This window comes from Mustelus asterias, chromosome 21 (genome assembly GCF_964213995.1).
Source record: "Mustelus asterias chromosome 21, sMusAst1.hap1.1, whole genome shotgun sequence".
Taxonomy (NCBI): Eukaryota; Metazoa; Chordata; class Chondrichthyes; order Carcharhiniformes; family Triakidae; genus Mustelus; species Mustelus asterias.
The window spans coordinates 19,199,498-19,218,371 of record NC_135821.1 but is presented as its reverse complement, the minus strand read 5'-3'; the positions used below and the strand labels follow the sequence as shown (position 1 = coordinate 19,218,371).

Here is an 18,874-nt window from a genome sequence, read left to right as displayed (position 1 = left end):
GACTGTGTCTCTCTCCTGATGCATGCATTAGCAAATAAATTCCTTTTCATTCTTTAACTATATACTGTCTTTCGCAGTCTATGTATTGGTTGAGTGAGGTCAACAAATAAAGTAAAAGTTTATTTATTAGTCACAAGTAAGGCTTACATTAACACTGCAATGAAATAGTGTGAAAATACAGAGCACCCCAGGGGGAACACCTCAGAAAATTCCTCTTACACATCCCAAGACCTGATGGAGAAAGAAGGTGTGTTCATAACAAACAGGTTGAGTGTCAACCTGCGAATCCTTCCAAACACAATGTCAGGCAGTGAGAGTGGGAGAGGTTCCTGGTCAGACATAGTAACTAGAAGCAGGAGTAGGCCATTCGGCCCTTCAAGCCTGCTCTACCATTCATTTTAATCACAGCTGATCATCCAATTCAATATCTTGATCCCCCGCCCCCCATATCCCTTTAGCCCCGAGAGTTATATCTAATTTCTTCTTGAAATCTACCATCACTGCCCACAGCTCCAGGTTGCAGCATGCATGGAAATGTTTAAATTTATATATTAGTGTCACAAGTAGGCTTACATTAACACTGCAATGAAGTTACTGTGAAAATCCCCTAGTCGCCACACTCCGGCACCTGTTTGGGTACACAGAGGGAGAATTTAGCACGGCCACTGCACTTAACCAGCACGTCTTTTGGACTGTGGGAGGAAACCGGAGCACCCGGAGGAAACCCGTGCAGACACGGGGAGAACGTGCAGATTCCGCACAGACAGTGACCCAAGCCGGGAATTGAACCCGGGTCCCTGGCGCTGTGAGGCAGCAGTGCTAACCAATGTGCCCCCAGGCCACCCTGGAGCCTCTACCATCACTGTCCATAGCTGCAGGTTGCAATGTCCATGGAAAAGTGCAGTTGCCACAGCAACCCTGACTCCCTGAGTGAGTGAGCTGTAACACACCTTTCCAATTGAGGTGTAGTTTTTAATTAGAATGAGAGCGTGTGATGGTGTGAAGGGGACCACCTCCCCCTGGATTTGAACCAACGCCATTTGTATTTCTCCTGTACCCCTTCGCTTTTAAAACACAAGCTTGCTATCGGCTAACCGTGATAACCCTCTCCATTCCAATCTTGTCAAACGTGGCGTCCTGCGATCCGGCCCTTCACTCTGCATACTTCCGCTCAGGCGATGTGGGCGCAATGGCTGGTGTTGAAGGATTTGTTGAAATGCAAAGGAGCGGCAGAAATCCCCAGAGAGAAAGCCGAAGAAGCATTATTTCTCAGCGTTTATTCACAATCTGAATACAAGGAAAGAGTAACTGCCCACAGCGAGGGGGTGTGGGATGCGTCAGAGGCTCTTGTTCTCTGGCAAGCTTCACCACCACAGACTCCTGTAAAGAGAGACCAAGTACAAGGCAGCATTCAGGCTTGGGGCCTGCACGGTGGCACAGTGGTTAGCACTGCTGCCTCACGGCGCCAGGGACCCGGGTTCAATTCCCGGCTTGGGTCACTGTCTGTGCGGAGTCTGCACATTCTCCCCGTGTCTGCGTGGGTTTCCTCTGGGCGCTCCAGTTTCCTCCCACGCTCCAAAGATGTGTAGGTTAGGTTGATTGGCCATGATAAATTGACCCTAGTGTGAGGGGGATTAGCAGGGTAAATACGTGGGGTTACGGGGATAGAACCTGGGTGGGATTGTGGTCGGTTCAGACCCAATGGGCCAAATGGCCTCCTTCTGCACTGTACGGATTCTATGATTCTATGATGTTGTGATGAAGGTTATCGCAGGCTCCTCCCATTCCCAGAACCCATTTGTTGAGTAGTTTCAACCAGAATCATTGGCGCATTGCAATGATCATGTGACAAAAGGAATGTCGCTGACTCCTGATGGATTGCAGTGGTTTTGATAATCAATTCTTCGGATGGGGACGTTACTAGTAATTATCCCCCCCCCCCCCCCACCCACACACACCCCCCATCCCCCCCCCCCCCCACCCACCCCCCCCCCCCACCCCCCCCCCCCCCCCACCCCTGCCCCAGCAGGCTCACAGGTGGTGATGAACCATTAGTGAAGGAACAGCAATATATTTCCATCTCAGGATGGTGAGTGTCTTGGAGGGGAACTTCCAGGTGGTGGTGTTCCCAGGTATCTGCTGCTCCAGTCTTTCTAGATGGTCGCGGTCATGGATTTGTGTGATAACCCCCCGGACCTGCTTGGGGAATCACTGATTGACCTCCCTGTTGGACTCATAGAATCCTACAGTGCAGAAGGAGGCCATTCGGCCCGCAAGTCTGCACCGACCACAATCCCATCGAGGCCGTATCCCCATAACCCCATGCATTCACTCTAGCTAATCCCCCTGACACTAAGGGGCAATTTAGCACGGCCAATCCACCTAACCTGCACATCTTTGGAGTGTGGGAGGAAACCGGAGCACCCGGAGGAAACCAACGCAGACACGGGGAGAACGTGCAAACTCCTCACAGACAGTGACCCAAGCAGGGAATCAAACCCGAGTCCCTGGTGGTGTGAGGCAGCAGTGCTAACCACTGTGCCACCGTGTCGCCCATTGACTCATTGAGTACAAGCTCCCTGAGGATTGGTAATTAACTCACCAGGTGGAGCTCATGTACCCCAGGCCCTGTATAAAGCAGGCCCCTGAGTGGGTCCAATTATTGCATTGTCCCGATTGGGACCTGTTTGTGTTTACCACAGGCTTGTGGTTTTTTCTTCACTTTATTTTGTGCAATAAAGCACTGTTCCTTTGCAGCCAACACCTGGAGTTCTCACAGTTTGGAAGGTGCTGTCTAAGGAGCCTTGGTGAGTGGCTGCAGTGTGTCCGGTGGGTCTGTCTGCTAGTGAGACAGGGAATGGTGTGATAATGGAGGAGTGTGAAAGGTTAGCTAAAAGCAAAATACTGCAGATGCTGGAATCTGAAACAAAATCAAACAATGCTGGAAAATCTCGGCAGGTCCAACAGCATTTATGGAAAACATTGGCCCTATTCTCTCTCCACTGATGCTGTCAGACCTGCTGAGATTTCCCAGCATTCTTTGTTTTTGTGTGTGAAATGTTAGTTGTTGGGTATACACATCGAATCATTCCCAATGGCAGGAGGCAGAGCAGGCTCGAGGGGCCGAATGGCCTCCTCCGGCTCCGAGCTCTTATGTTCAGTGGAATAGCTTTGGCATCCGTCCCAGATGTTAGTGAGGGCTTTTATAGGGTTGACTGGACTGGCTGTGCCTTTGGTATGCCCAGGTTGAATGCCTAAGCTCCCATCAGTGTGTTCTGAATGAACATAGATCATAGAATCCCCACAGTGCAGAAGGAGGCCATTCGGCCCATCAAGTCTACACTGACTACAATCCCACCAGACCTTATCCTCATAACCCCATGTATTTACCCTAGCAGGTCCCCCCGACACTAAGGGGCAATTTAGCATGGCCAATCCACCTAACCCGCACATCTTTCGGACTGTGGGAGGAAACCGGAGCACCCGGAGGAAACCCACGCAGAGAACGTGCAGACTCCGCACAGATGGTGACCCAAGCCAGGAATCGAACCCGGGTCCCTGGCGTTGTGAGGCAGCAGTGCTAACCACTGTGCCACCGTGCTGTCCAATGGCTATATCCTTGTTCCCTTTTCTTTTGCTGCGGTTTGCCAAGCCGCTCGACTGTTTTCTCAGCAGTTTCAGGTTTGATTTCTGTGAATAGACCCGCGCACAGTCACCATGTGTGGCAGGAGAGCCTTGCTGTTCCAGTGTCCAATCTAACCCTGACTACAGGCGGCATTAGGGAGAGACAGGCTCTGTGATGGGAATATTGTCCAGTAATGCCACCGGTTTGAACAGAAAGTACTGCATTTCCGGAGTGCCTTTCTCAAGGTCAGGGTGTTCCAAAGCAAGTCAGTCAATGACACGCCTTTGGGAAGTTAGTGTTACAGGAAATGCAGCAAACAATTTGTGCACAGCAAGCTCCCATAAACTGCAATGAGATGATGACAGGATAATCTATGTTAATAACATTTAAGGGATAAATATTAGCCAGGAAATTCCAAACATGTCAGATCTGAAATCCTCTTTTTTAAAATCCTGATGCACCATCAATCGAGCAAAGACTAGTTTGTGTGCAAGAACAAATAGGCTTTTATTAGCAAAAGAATTGGAGCACACCCATGCCGATGAACTGGTCCAGAGACTGAGGCAGGGGGGTGGGGAGCAGTCGCCTTTATACCTGGACCAGGGAGGGGAGGAGTCTCGGGTAGGGATGTGTCCAGGCATGTCACATATACAGGTAATAAGCTAACAGTGGTTTACCACAAATCCAAAAGAGAAAATGCTGGAAAATCTCAGCAGATCTGGCAGCATCTGTAAAGAGAGAGACGAGAGCTAACGTTTCGAGTCCAGGCGACCCTTTGTTAAATCATTCTCAATGGCCGGATGCAGAGCAGGCTCGAGGGGCTTGAATGGCCTCCTCCTGCTCCTAGCTCTTATGTTCAGTTCTCTCTTCTGTTCTCTTACGCTCCCTTTTGATTCCCTCTTCTTGTTTTCTCTTTTGGTTTCAGATTCCAGCATCCGCAGACATTTGCTTTTTATCCTCTCTTTTGAAATGCTGGGCACAATGCTTATGTCGAAAGATCTTTGCCTTGGCAAATTATGGATCGGTGTGATATCACCAGAATAACATTGGCGTTGATGTCTTTCCCCCTTCAGAGTGATGATCATTCCCCGGCAGCAAGGGTCAGTGCGTCAGTAAATCTATAAATCATTTGGGCAGGATGAAGGATTAAATGATTAGTTTTTAGCGATGGCACGCGGTTCCTCTTCCAAAGGATTTGGATAAATTAGCCATTGTCTATTTTGAATTATCGAAGCCATGTGCGTTCCAGTCGCTGGTTAGAAGGGCTGTATCCAGGTTCCTGGCCCAGTCCCAGCGGACCCTCAGTCCTGACCTTTGCACTTTGAACCCCGAGAGGGAAATCACATGTTGCCCTCGTCAATGGCGTTGTCGTAGGCACTGTCCAGGTTGTCAAAGTCCATCTTGCTTTGGTCAATTTCGAAATTCTCGATGTAGGTGCAAGCATCCTCATCATAGTGTCTCTGGAAGCCAGTGCGGCTTGATCTCAGCTTGAAGACAACGATTAAGGCGATGATAATTAATAGGATCACCATCACCGTGATCCCTGCCCCGAGGGCGTACTGTCCCTTCTTGCCCTCAGACTGTACGGGCTCCGAGTTGCTGGGCAGACCCAGGGTTTGTGCCACCGTGCACTGGTTATCAGAAGGGCCGGTGCATTTGCTGATCAGGCTGCTCTGAGGAACGACACAGATTCTGTAACCAGCTCCGACCTGGAGCTCACCCAGTTCCACCTCTCGGACGCCACCGATCATCCGCAGGCTTTGCCTCTCTCCGCCCGTGCTGTACCACAGCTCGTATTCATCGCCCAGGTCTTCCAGAATGTTCCAGTTCACCAGCAAGGAGCTTGTGGTGATTTCACTCACAATGACCTCCGTGATCCTTTCGGAGAGGCAGGGGTCGGCGTTGGTGGGGGTTGGGTTTTCGAAAGTGTTTGCCCTCGGCGTTGCCCCTCTGCCGTTGGCGTTTGGTGGGGTGGCATGAGCAGTACTTTGGGGAGCTGAACTATGGTCCTTGGTGGTTACAGACGATGTGGTAGAGGTGTTCAGATTATCAGAAGGGCAAGTCAGATATTGCGTCTGAGGAAGAGAACATCATCGTTAACACAGAAACATAGAAGATAGGAGCAGGAGGAGGCCATTCGGCCCTTCGAGCCTGCTCCACCGTTCATCACAATCATGGCTGATCGTCCAACTGAATAGCCTAATCCTGCTTTCCCCCCATAACCTTTAATCCCATTCACCCCAAGTGCTATATCCAGCCGCCTCTCGAATGCATTCAATGTTTTGGCATCAACTACTTCCTGTGGTAGCAAATTCCACAGGCTCACTACTCTTTGGGTGAAGAAATGTCTCCTTATCTCCGTCCTAAATGGTCTACCCCGAATCCTCAGACTGTGACCCCTGGTTCAGGACTCCCCCACCATCGGGAACATCCTCCCTGCATCTACCCTGTCTAGTCCTGTTAGAATGTTGTAAGACTCTATGAGATTCCCCCCTCATTCGTCTGAACTGGAGGATATACATAGATTGAATTTACACAAGAAACACCCACTCAGCCTAATCGCTGGGGTTAAGCTTCACACAAGCCTCCTCCCACCCAACTCCATCCAACACTATCTCCACAAGGGCTAGAATGGTGAGGTCGGTTCCTCCAGTGGGATCTTCCAGTCCCACCAACAGCGACACCCCACCACGGGTTTCCCAGCGCAGAGGACAACAGGAAAACCCGTCAACATCGGCGGGACTGGAAGATTTCGCTGCTGGCCAATGGTGGGTCATCACAGAATGCACTGCGGGGGGGTGGGGTGGGCATGGAAAATCCTGCCCAATAAGTTGAGTTAATTAAATTATAATTTATTTATAATATTGACCCATCTTTCTTGATTTTAACAAATGAATTTTCTGGCAGAGCGGGCGTTCTTTTGCCCTCCTCAGCTGTGGAGTTGCCGCTATTCCCCTTGAGGACCTCACCGTGCCGCTGGCTCAGGTTGCCTGGCTATTGTAGGGCCCTTCCTTGCCCTCGGTTAGCCAGCCCCCCTCAGCCCTGGATATCTTCCAGGGCGGCACGGTGGCACAGCGGTTAGCCCTGCTGCCCCACATCGCCAGGGACCCGGGTTCGTTTCCCAGCTTGGGTCACTGTCTGTGCGGAGTCTGCACGTTCTTCCCGTGTCTGTGTGGGTTTCCTCCGGGTGCTCCAGTTTCCTCCCACAGTCCAATAGATGTGCGTGTTAGGTTGGTTGGCCATGCTAAACTGACCCTTAGTGTCAGTGGGATTAGCTAGGGTAAATATGTGGACTATGGGGATAGGCCCTGGGTGGGATTATGGTTGGTACAGACTCGATGGGCCGAATGGCCTCCTTCTGTACTGTAGGATTCAATGATTCTATACACCTGGAAATTTTTATAACCTGCAAATTATAGTTTAATTATTATTTCTACTGCGTATATGCTGATATAAAGGGGTCTGTTCCTGAGAATCCTGCACACCAGTGCTCAGTGGGGCTGAGGGGAGATGATATGAGGTATATTGATCAGTGCCCAGCTAATAATAAGCAATGTAATTTTAGCAGTCCAACCGCAGGAATTTCTCTTTAGGGGACCGTTCTGCTTGTGTTTGGGTTCCCTGGGTTGAGCTAAGTAGGTTATGTCTCTCTAGATGGAGTGTGTTTGCTATGTTGCGAAAACTGCATCCATATTTGTACAGATTTCTCCCGTTTGGGATCTGAGGATTCGTAAAGCTGATAATGTTCTCCAAAAATGGCCGGTGGCATCAGTAAACACAAGCTGACAAACCTGGGGGAGATGGTGGCATAGTGGTAATGTCACTGAGCTAGGAATCCAGAGGCCCAGGCTAATGCTCTGGGGACGTGGGTTCAAATCCTGCCACAGCATCTTAGAATCATAAGAACTCTACAGTGCAGAAGGAGGCTATTCGGCCCATTGAGTCTGCACCGATAACAATGCCACTCAGGCCCCTATCCCCGTAACCCCATGTATTTACCCTGTTAACACCCTGACACTAAGGGGCAATTTTGCATGGCTAATCCACACAGCTTTGGAGTGTGGGAGGAAACTGGAGCACCCGGAGGAAACCCACGCAGACACGGAGAGAACGTGCAGACTCCGCACAGACAGTGACCCAAGCCGGGAATCGAACCCGGGTCCCTGGAGCTGTGAGGCAGCTGTGCTAACCACCGTGCCACCCGGGTGAAATTTAAATTCAATTAATAAATTTCGAATTGAAAGCTAGTCTCAGTAATGGTGACCATCGATTGTTGTTACAAACCCATCCGCTTTACTCACTGAGAGATTGGGTAAACTGGGCTTGTTCTCCCTGGAAAGACGGAGAATGAGGGGAGACCTAATAGAGGTGTACAAAATTATGAAGGGTATAGATAGGGTGAACAGTGGGAAGCTTTTTCCCAGGTCGGAGATGACGATCACGAGGGGTCACGGGCTCAAGGTGAGAGGGGCGAGGTATAACTCAGATATCAGAGGGACGTTTTTTACACAGAGAGTGGTGGGGGCCTGGAATGCGCTGCCAAGTAGGGTGGTGGAGGCAGACACGCTGGCATCGTTTACGACTTACCTGGATAGTCACATGAGCAGCCTGGGAATGGAGGGATACAAACAAATGGTCTAGTTGGGCCAATGAGCGGCACAGGCTTGGAGGGCCGAAGGGCCTGTTTCCTGTGCTGTACTGTTCTTTGTTCTTTGTTCATGCCCCCATTAGAGAAGCAACTCTGCCATCTTTACCCAGTCTGGCTGACATGTGACTCCAGGCCTAGCAAGCCAGTCAGTTGAAGGGTAATTAGGGTTGGGCAACAAATGTTGGCCCAGCCAGTGACGCCCACATCCCATGAGAGAATAAAGAAAAAAATCTACAGTTGACATACTGTAAGGGAGACATCCATTTTTAAAATTCAAGATGGCGTCACAGTGTGGCGACTTCTTGCGAACTGGGCCCAGCATACCTTCTAATTAGAACATTAGAACATTAGAACAGTACAGCACAGAACAGGCCCTTCGGCCCACAATGTTGTGCCGAGCTTTGTCTGAAACCCAGATCAAGCTATTTCCTCCCTATCATCCCGAAGTACTCCATGTGACTATCCAATAGCTTCTTAAATGTTCCTAAAGTTTCTGACTCCACTATCCCTGCAGGCAGTCCATTCCACACCCCAACCACTCTCTGAGTAAAAAATCTACCTCGGACATCCTTCCTATATCTCCCCCCATGAACCCTATAGTTATGCCCCCTAGTTACCGCTCCATTCAACCGAGGAAATAGTCTTTGAACGTTCACTCTATTTATCCCCCTCATCATCTTATAAACCTCTATCAAGTCTCCTCTCAACCTCCTCTGCTCCAAAGAGAAAAGCCCAAGTTCCCTCAACCTTTCCTCATAAGACCTACCCTCCAAACCAGGCAGCATCCTGGTAAATCTCCTTTGCACTCTTTCCAGTGTCTCCACATCCTTCTTGTAGTGAGGTGACCAGAACTGCACACAATATTCCAAATGTGGTCTCACCAAGGTCCTGTACAGTTGCAGCATAACCCCACGGCTCTTAAACTCAAACTCCCTGTTAATGAACGCCAACACACTATATATAGGCCTTCTTCACAGCTCTATCCACTTGAGTGGCAACCTTCAGAGATCTATGGATATGAACCCCAAGATCTCTCTGTTCCTCCACATTCTTCAGAACCCTACCTTTGACCCTGTAATCCACATTTAAATTTGTCCTACCAAAATGAATCACCTCGCATTTGCCAGGGTTAAACTCCATTTGCCATTTTTCAGCCCAGCTCTGCATCCTATCTATATCTCTTTGCAGCCTACAACAGCCCTCCACCTCATCCACTACTCCACCAATCTTGGTGTCATCAGCAAATTTACTGATCCACCCTTCAGCCCCCTCCTCCAAGTCATTTATAAAAATGACAAATAGCAGAGGACCAAGCATTGATCCCTGTGGCACTCCGCTGGTAACCGGTTTCCAGTCCGAAAATTTTCCATCCACCACCACCCTCTGTCTTCTGTTAGATAGCCAGTTACGTATCCAATCGGCCAAACTTCCCTCTATCCCACACATCCTTACTTTCTTCATAAGCCGACCGTGGGGGACATTATCAAACGCCTTACTAAAATCCATGTATATGATATCAACTGCACTACCTTCATCTACACACTTAGTTACCTCCTCAAAACATTCTATCAAATTTGTGAGGCAAGACTTGCCCTTCACAAATCCGTGCTGACTATCCCGGATTAAGCTGCATCTTTCTAAATGGTCGTAAATCCTATCCCTAAGGACTTTTTCCATCAACTTACCGACCACCGAAGTAAGACTAACCGGCCTATAATTACCAGGGTCATTTCTATTCCCTTTCTTAAACAGAGGAACCACATTCGCTACTCTCCAGTCCTCTGGCACCACCCCCGTGGACAGTGAGGACGCAAAGATCAATGCCAAAGGCTCTGCTATCTCATCCCTTGCCTCCCAAAGAATTCTAGGATATATTTCATCAGGCCCAGGGGACTTAGCAACTTTCAGTTGATTCAAAATTGCTAGTACATCTTCCCTCCGAACATCTACTTCCTCCAGCCTATCAGCCTGTGACACCATCTCTTCCTCAAAAACATGGCCCCTCTCCTTGGTGAACACCTTTGATAATTCTATCTTTTACTCTCTTTCGATGCTTCTGAAACTTTATCCTAGCTCGTTTAAACTCTCTAACAATGCTTTAATTCTATGACTGTAACACTACATTCTCCACTCTCCTTCTCTCTGAACCATGATGTGGAGATGACGGCGATGGACTGGGGTGGGGCACAGTAAGAAGTCTCACAACACCAGGTTAAAGTTCGACAGCTTTTGGCTAGCATTGCCAAGTTCCGCACACATGAGGACGGCCTCAACCGGGATCTTGGGTTCATGTCACACTATCTGTCACCCCCACGACTTGCCTGGGCTTGCAAAATCTCACTAACTGTCCTGGCTGGAGACAATACACATCTCTTTAACCTGTGATTATCCCTCTCTCCACTCGCACTGTCTGTACCTGTAAAGACTTGAATACCTGTAAAGACTCGCATTCCAACCATTATCTTGCAATTGTGTCTCTGTCTATATATCCTGTGTTCGTGAACCCCACCTTTCCATTCACCTGATGAAGGAGCAGTGCTCCAAAAGCTTGTGATACCAAATAAACCTGTTGGACTTTAACCTGGTGTTGTGAGACTTCTTACTGTCTCTATGAACAGTACGCTTTGAATGTATAACATGCAAGGAACAATACTTTCCACTGTATCTCATTATATGTGACAATAATAAATCAAATCAAATCATTTGTTGCTGGAAGCAAGTATATAAAGAAGGATGTGTATCCCCAATTTTAATCATTTCCCCACTGATAGTCAGGCCTTCAGCTCTCTGAGCCTCAAGCTCTGATTTCCTTCCCTCCACCTCCTAGCACTGGATGCAGTCCAAAGGGGGTTCGCCAGGCTAATTCCTGGCATGAGAGGGTTGTCCTATCAAGAGAGATGAAATAGACTACTGCCTGTATTCCTTGGAGTTTAGAGGAGTGAGGGGGTGACCTTATTCAAACATAAAAGATCCTGCTAAGATGTCCATGTAAGATGTTTTCACTCATGGGAGAGTCTAGAACAAGGGGACATGACGACAAGATAAAGAGCCGGTCATTTACAACTGAGATGTGTAGAAATTTCTTCTCACAGAGGGTAGTGAATCTCTGGAATTCTTTGCCCCAAAGGGTGCTGGAGGCTGGATCATTAGAAGTATTTAAAATGGAGGTGGATAAATATTTGATAGATCGAGGGATAGAGGACTATGGGGAAACGGCACAGACAAGGAGCAGAGGCCGGCATAGAATTGTTACAGTGCAGAAGGAGGTAATTGGGCCCATCAAGTCTGTCTCCAACAGACCACCCCACCCATGTCCACCCCTCTGCCCTAACCCGTAACCCCCACACATTTATCCTGCTAATCCACCTAACCTGCACATCTTTGGAGCGTGGGAGGAAACCGGAGCACCCGGAGGAAACGCACGCAGACACAGGGAGAATGTGCAAACTCCACACAGGCAGTCACCCAAAGCCGGGAATCGAACCCAGGTCCCTGGCGCTGTGAGGCAGCAGTGCCAACCACTGTGCCACCGTGCTAGCCCAAAAGGAAAGGAAACTTCCTTTCAAAATACCTCAAATCTCAGTCAAACCATCCCTTAACCTTCTGTGTTCCAGGGAATGTAAGCCTAATTTACATAACATACTGTCAAACAGGTTGAGTGTCAACCTGTAAAATCCTCCCAAACACACGCCAATGTCAGGCGGTGAGAGTGGGAGAGATTCCTGGTCAGGCGTGTGATGGAAAGAATGTTGGAGCCTCGACCATCACGGTCCATAGCTCCAGACTACAACACGCATGGGAAAGTGCAGCAACCCAGACTCCCAGAGTGAACTGTAACACATCTCTAAACCCTCATGTTCCCTCTCTTTAAATCAGTTCAAGTTTATCTAAGTGCTCCATCACTCTGTCCTTAACTCTAGATTCCAATTAACTTTGCATCTGATAATAAGCAGAGACGGACTTACAATGCAGCACGTTGTGCTTAGCACAGGGCCCAGACCAGTGGTGAGGCTCCGTGCTGGCCGGTGGCTTTGAGGGCAGCAACCAGAGCCCGATAGCTCTGAATTTGCTGATAGGCCCATTTGTATTTCTTAAACCAATCAGTGAGCAATGTACAGCAACATTGGACTCTGATTGGATGAGTCTCCTTAGAGAGGGAAAACACTGTCCAAGATCATTGAGAGGTTATAGACTCGCTGCAGCACAGAAAGAGGCCATTCGGTCCATCGAGTCTGCACTGACACTCCGACAGAGCCTACCCAGGCCCTGTCCCCATAACCCCATGTATTTACCCTGTTAATCCCCCTCACACCAAGGGGCAATTTAGCATGGCCAATCAACCTAAGCTGCACATCTTTGGACGTTGAGGGGCAGTTTAGCACAACCAATCCACCTAACTCGCACATCTTTGGAGTGTGGGAGGAAACTGGAGCACCCGGAGGAAACCCACGCAGACATGGGGAGAACGTGCAAACTCCACACAGACAGTGACCCAAGCTGGGAATCGAATCTGAGTCCCTGGCGCTGTGAGGCAGCAGTGCTAACCACTGTACCGTCTCCAATGACTTGGAGTGAGAAAGATCAGTAATGGGAATCTCTGAAAAGTATTTTTAGGAAAGGCAGCAGCCAGGTTTCTGAGCTGGGGCTGAGGAGGGCAGAGAGCCGGGTGGGCAGCCTGAGCCAACAGGGAGGTGGTGGAGCTTGCCTCAGGGGGTGTGAGGGCCAAGCGAGGAGGCAGGCACTGGATGGCACTCATTGAGGGGAGGAATGGGGGGCTCAACTCCCAGGGCTGAGAGCGGTGGGTGGGCAACCTAAAATTATAAAACAAAGCAGCAATTACTGACCCAGGGTCAGGAGGCCAGATAGCCAGGCAGGCACCCAGCGAATCAGCACAGCACCCGAGGGTGCCGTCGAGCAGAGCTCGAGGTGAAGGCCGAGGAGGTGCCAACAGTCGTCAAGGGAAGCAACGCAGTGGGGCGACTTTATGAGTGGTACAGTGGCACAGTGGTTAGCACTGCTGCCTCACAGCGCCAGGGACCTGGGTTTGATTCCCGGCTTGGGTCACTGTGTGTGTGGAGTTTGCACATTCTCCCCATATCTGCGTGGGTTTCCTCCGGGTGCTCTGGTTTCCTCCCACACTCCAAAATGTGCCAGTTGGGTGCATTGGCCATGATAAATAGAGCCATAGAGGTTTACAGCATAGAAACAGGCCCTTTGGCCCAACTTGTCCATGCCGTCCTTTACCATTAAGCTAGTCCCAATTTCCTGTGTTTGGCCCATATCCCTCTATACCCATCTTACCCATGTAACTGTCTAAACGCAATTTAAAAGACAATATTGTACCCGCCTCTACTAGAACCTCTGCAGCTCGTTCCAGACACTCACCAACCTCTGTGTGAAAAGATTGTCACTCTGGACCCTTTTGTACCTCTCCCCTCTCACCTTAAACCTATGCCCTCTAGTTTTAGATTGCCCCTTAGTGTCCCAGGATACATAGGTTAGAGGGATTAGTGGGGTAAATATGTGGGGTTACGGGGACAGGGCCTGGGTGGGACTGTGGTCGGTGTAGACCCGATGGGCCGAATGGCCTCCTTCTGCACTGTAGGGATTCTATGATTCTATGACTTGATCAGGCCAGCATGACTGAGAAGGCGTCGGTGGTCATCAAGGAGAGCAGAGGGGGTGATCCAACCCCCAGGCCGGGGGTTGAGGTGGGCTGGGCATCCGAGGGCAAAGCCATACCATAGCCAGGAAGCCTGAGGCAGCAGCTCAGGCAAGGTTGTCAAGGTGATCGGGGCCATTTGAACCCCAGGGCTGAGGAAGGCACAAAAAGCTAGGTCTTTCAGAAAATTCATTTGTTAACATCAGGACAGATCGGCCAATATGAAGCAACACGATAAATCTGGCCGCCAAAAGATATACTGGCACTGAATCATAGAATCCCTACAGTGCAGAAGGAGGCCATTCAGCCCATCGAGTCTGTACCGACCACAATCCCACCCAGGCCCTAACCCCCGTAAACCCATGCATTTACCCTAGCTAGTCCCCCTGACAGTAAGGGGCAATTCAGCCTGGCCAATCCACCCAACCCGCACATCTTTGAAAGAGCAGAAAACTGAAGGTGAAGCAAAAGGATGAAACTCGACACACAGACATTTTTCCGTTTCGCTTTAAGAAGTTTGAAGTATTGAACAGTTCACAAACTGCGCAATTATTCTCAATCAGAAACATGGGCGAATTATCTGGTGACTTCGACTTGCCGATTTGCAGAGATACCACATCGCCTGAAAAAGTTGAAAGTGGACCGGGAAATGGGAATGGAACTACAAGATATTGCTGATGCTTCTGCTGAAGTGAGGGAAGAAACCTATCCTGAGGATATTGACCGGGATTTTCCTGATTCCCGTGGCAGGCGGGGTGGACCATGCAAACGTCCGTTGACCTTGGATGGGAATTTCTGGCCTTGGGGTGAGTGCGGCTGGAAAATCCCACCCATTGTCTTATGGCCAAAATCTGTCCCACTGGGTATGATAGAATATTCCGTACTAAATAAACCAGAAAACACAGGTAATATGGAAAATTGGAGAAAATTGACATAGGAAAGGACAATGTATTGGAAGTGTTGGCAAGGGGGCGACACGGTGGCACAGTGGTTCGCGCTGCTGCCTCACAGCATCAGGGACCCGGGTTCGATTCCCAGCTTGGGTCACTGTCTGTGTGGAGTTTGCATGTTTGTCTCGTGCCTGCGTGGGTTTCCTCCGGGTGCTCCGGTTTCCTCCCACACTCCAAAGATTTGCAGGTTAGGTGCATTGACCCGAACAGGCGCCAGAGTGTGGCGACGAGGGGAATTTCACAGTAACTTCATTGCAGTGTTAATGTAAGCCTCATTTGTGACTAATAAATAAACTTTAACTTTAACTTAAAAGTGGACAGATCTCCAGGTCCAGATGAATTGTGTCCCAGGCTGTTGTGGGAGGCAAGGGAGGAGATTGCAGGGGCTCTGACACAAATTGTTAATTCCTCTCTGGCCACACAAGAGGTACCAGACGATTGAAGAACAGCTAATGTGGTCCCACTATTTAAGAAGGGTTGTAGAGATAAGCCAGGGCACTACAAACCAGTGAGTCTCACATCGGTGGTTGGGAAACTACTGGAGAAGATTTTGAAGGAGAAAATCTACCTCCACTTGGAGAGGTAAGGCTTGATCAGGGATAGTCAGCATGGCTTCCTCAGAGCAAGATCATGCCCAACAAATTTGACTGAATTTTGTGACGGGGTGACCCGGTGTGTCGACGAGAGTAGTGCAGTCGATGTAGTTTATATGGATTCCAGCAAAGCCTTTGACAAGGTCCCACATCGGACTTATAAAGAAAGTAAATGCTCGTGGGATACAGGGTAATTTGATAAAGTGGATTCAAAATTGGCTCAGTTGTAGGAGACAGAGGGTGATGACAGAAGGCTGCTTTAGAGACTGGAGGCCAGTGTCCAGTGGCGTACTGCAGGAATCTGTGCCGGGTCCCCTATTATTCGCCATTTATATAAACAACACAGATGACTTTGTGGGGGGTAGAATTGGTAAGTTTGCTGATGACACAAAGGTTGGCCGGGTGGTTAACAGTGAGGTTGAGTGTCTTGGGCTACAAGAAGATATAGATGGGATGGGCAGATAAATGGCAAATGGAATTTAATCCTCAAAAGTGTGAGGTGATACACTTTGGAAGGAGTAATTCAACAAGGAAGTATTCAATGAAGGGCAGGACACTAGGAAGTTCTGTGGAACAAAGGGGCCTTTGCGTCTTTGTCCACAGATCTTTGAAGATGGACGGACATGTTAGTAGGGTGGTGAAAAAGGCATATGGGACACTTGCCTTTATCAATCGAGGCATAGATTACAAAAGCAAGGAAGTCATGTTGGAGTTGTATAGAACTTTGGTGAGGCCACAGCTGTGTGCAGTTCTGGTCGCCACATTATAAGAAGGATGTGATTTTACTGGAGGGGGTGCAGAGGAAATTGCCTGGGATGGAACATTTAAGTTATGAAGAGGATAGGTTTGGATTGTTTTCATTGGAGCAGCGATGACTGAGGAGCGACCTGATCATAGGATCCCTACAGTGCAGAAGGAAACCATTTGGCCCATCGAGTCTGCATCGACTCTCCAACAGAACATCCCACCTAGGCCCTAACCCCGTGTGGTGAACCATCGTTGGTTCCCACTGTGGGATTGTTCTAATGTTGTTGTTGGGCTAGGGTGGGATTGATACACCTGTGGTTGTTACTGTTGTGGCACATCCCAGTCGGGCTCCGCCTCCTGGGAGAGGTATAAGACCCCCTGCTCGGGCGGGACCTCTTCAGTCTGGGATAGTGTGTTAAAGTTCTGTTAGTTCCATTGTTAGTTAATAAAAGCCTTCTTTTACCGAAGCTTCGTGCCTCGTGTCCAATTGATGCGCATCACCCCGTAACCCCACATATTTACCCCACTAATCCCCCTAACCTACACATTTTGGGACACTAAGGGTCAATTTAGCATGGGCAATCCACCTAAACTGTATATCTCTGGAGTGTGGGAGGAAACCAGAGCACTTTATGAAAAGAGTTTGAGGTTGGAGGCAGGTGAGAAATCTTCATAAGTCCCATTTTCTGAGGGTGAAGAGAAATGGGATGACTGAAAATGGGTTGAGTTTTTCAGAAACCTCTAAGGCGGAGAATTCTGGCCACCAGCTCCTCTTACAGGCAGTCCCAAAGAAGACAGAAGGTTGACTGCGGCAGCAACATGTCTCAACACTGTCCTCCTGCTGTTTGCAAATTATTCCCTGAGTCTAGTAAATGGAAGGAAGCACCCATCGAGAACTGGAGAAACGTTGGAAGAGATCTTGCTGATTATCAAGCTTCCAAAGCTCATATTAAAGCTTGGTGTGCATTCGTTCAAAGATGTAAATAATCTGGAAGAATTGATTCTGCGTCATTGGCTCAGTTTGAATTTTATGACAGGCAGAGATTTGGGCGTACATGTCCACCAATCACTGAAAGTGGCAACGCAGGTGGATCAGGTTGTCAAGTAGGCATACGGCATGCTTGCCTTCATCGGTCGGGGCGTTGAGTATAAAAATTGGCAGGTCGTGCTGCAGCTGTACAGAACCTTAGTTAGGCCTCATTTAGAATATTGTGTACAATTCTGGTCGCCACACTACCAGAAGGATGTGGATGCTTTGGAGAGGGTACAGAAGAGGATTACCAGGATGTTGCCTGGTCTGGAGGGTAATAGCTATGAGGAGAGGTTGGACAAACTCGGTTTGTTCTCACTGGAATGACGGAGGTTCAGGGGCGACCTGATAGAGGTTTACAAGATTATGAGTGGCACGGACAGAGTGGATAGTCAGATGCTCTTTCCTAGGGTAGAAAAGTCAAGTACTAGGGAACATGGGTTTAAGGGGTGTGGGGAAAAGTTTAGAGGAGATGTGCGAGGCAAGTTTTTTACGCAGAGGGTGGTGAATGTCTGGAACGCGCTGCCCGGGGAGGTGGTGGGAGCGGGTACGATAGCGGCATTTAAGGGGCAACTATGAATAAAGTTTTAAAAGTTTATTTATTAGTCACAAATAGGCCTACATTAACACCGCAATGAAGTTACTGTGAAAATCACCTAGTCCAGGATGGGAATGGAAGGATACGGACTCCGTAAGTGCATACAGTTTTAGTTTAGGTAGGCATCATGATCGGCGCAGAGTTGGAGGGCCGAAGGGCCTGTTCTTGTGCTGTACTGTTCTTTGTTCTTTGAGTGTTCTTACATGAGGACAGTGCTGAGACATGTTGTTGCCACAGTCAATCTGCTGTCTTCTTTGGGACTACCTGTAAGTGGAGCTGGTGGCCAGAGTTCTCCGGCCGTTCCCGCCAGCGGAATTTTCTGGTCCCGCTAGCGGCATAGCCTCGCCCGTGGGTTTAGCGGTGGGGTGACATCAGCAGGCAATCCCATTGACCGCAGCGCGACCAGAGAATCCCGCTGCCTGCCAACAATGCGTCGCCTTCCACCCTGGGAAACACTCGGCTGGGAGGCCCGAGAATCTCGCCCGATAAGTTTTTTTTATTCATTTGTGGGACACGGGCGTCGCTGGCTGACCACCATTTCTTGCCCATCCCTAGTTTCCCGAGGGCAGTTGAGAATCAACCACGTTGCTGTGGCTCTGGAGTCACATGTAGGCCAGGCCAGGTAAGGACGGCAGATTTCCTTCCCTAAAGGACATTAGTGAACCAGATGGGTTTTTCTGACAATGGTTTCATGGTCATTGGTAGATTCTTAATCCCAGATATTTTTTATTGAATTCAAAGTCCACCATCTGCCGAGGCGGGATTCGAACCCGGGTCCCCCAGAACATTAGCTGAGCTTCTGGATTAATAGTTGAGTGATAATACCACTCGGCCATCGCCTCCCCATCAACTGTCAACCCAAAGGGGTAATATGTTTTAGCCTGCCGTGAATACCTCAGTGAATTTGACAAACTTCTCAAAGAGTATTTGAAAAGTTATCAATATTGAGGCTCTGGGAAGACCAACTTTTTAACGCACAAAACCTAGGATGATTTTGTCACTATACTGGCAGAGTGGCTCA

The 18,874-nt window shown here is 49.0% G+C and overlaps 1 protein-coding gene across 1 annotated transcript in view; it reads right to left on the bottom strand.

Annotated features, from left to right (window-relative positions):
* Positions 1–4,868: 4,868 nt before the first annotated feature.
* LOC144509175 (uncharacterized) overlaps positions 4,869–18,874 on the bottom strand; it is a 35,651-nt gene continuing 21,645 nt past the window's right edge. Inside the window, exon 4 of the mRNA XM_078237604.1 lies at positions 4,869–5,700. Coding sequence (XP_078093730.1) covers positions 4,966–5,700 — 735 coding nt within the window. The 3' untranslated portion in view covers positions 4,869–4,965. The remainder of the gene's footprint in view (positions 5,701–18,874) is intronic.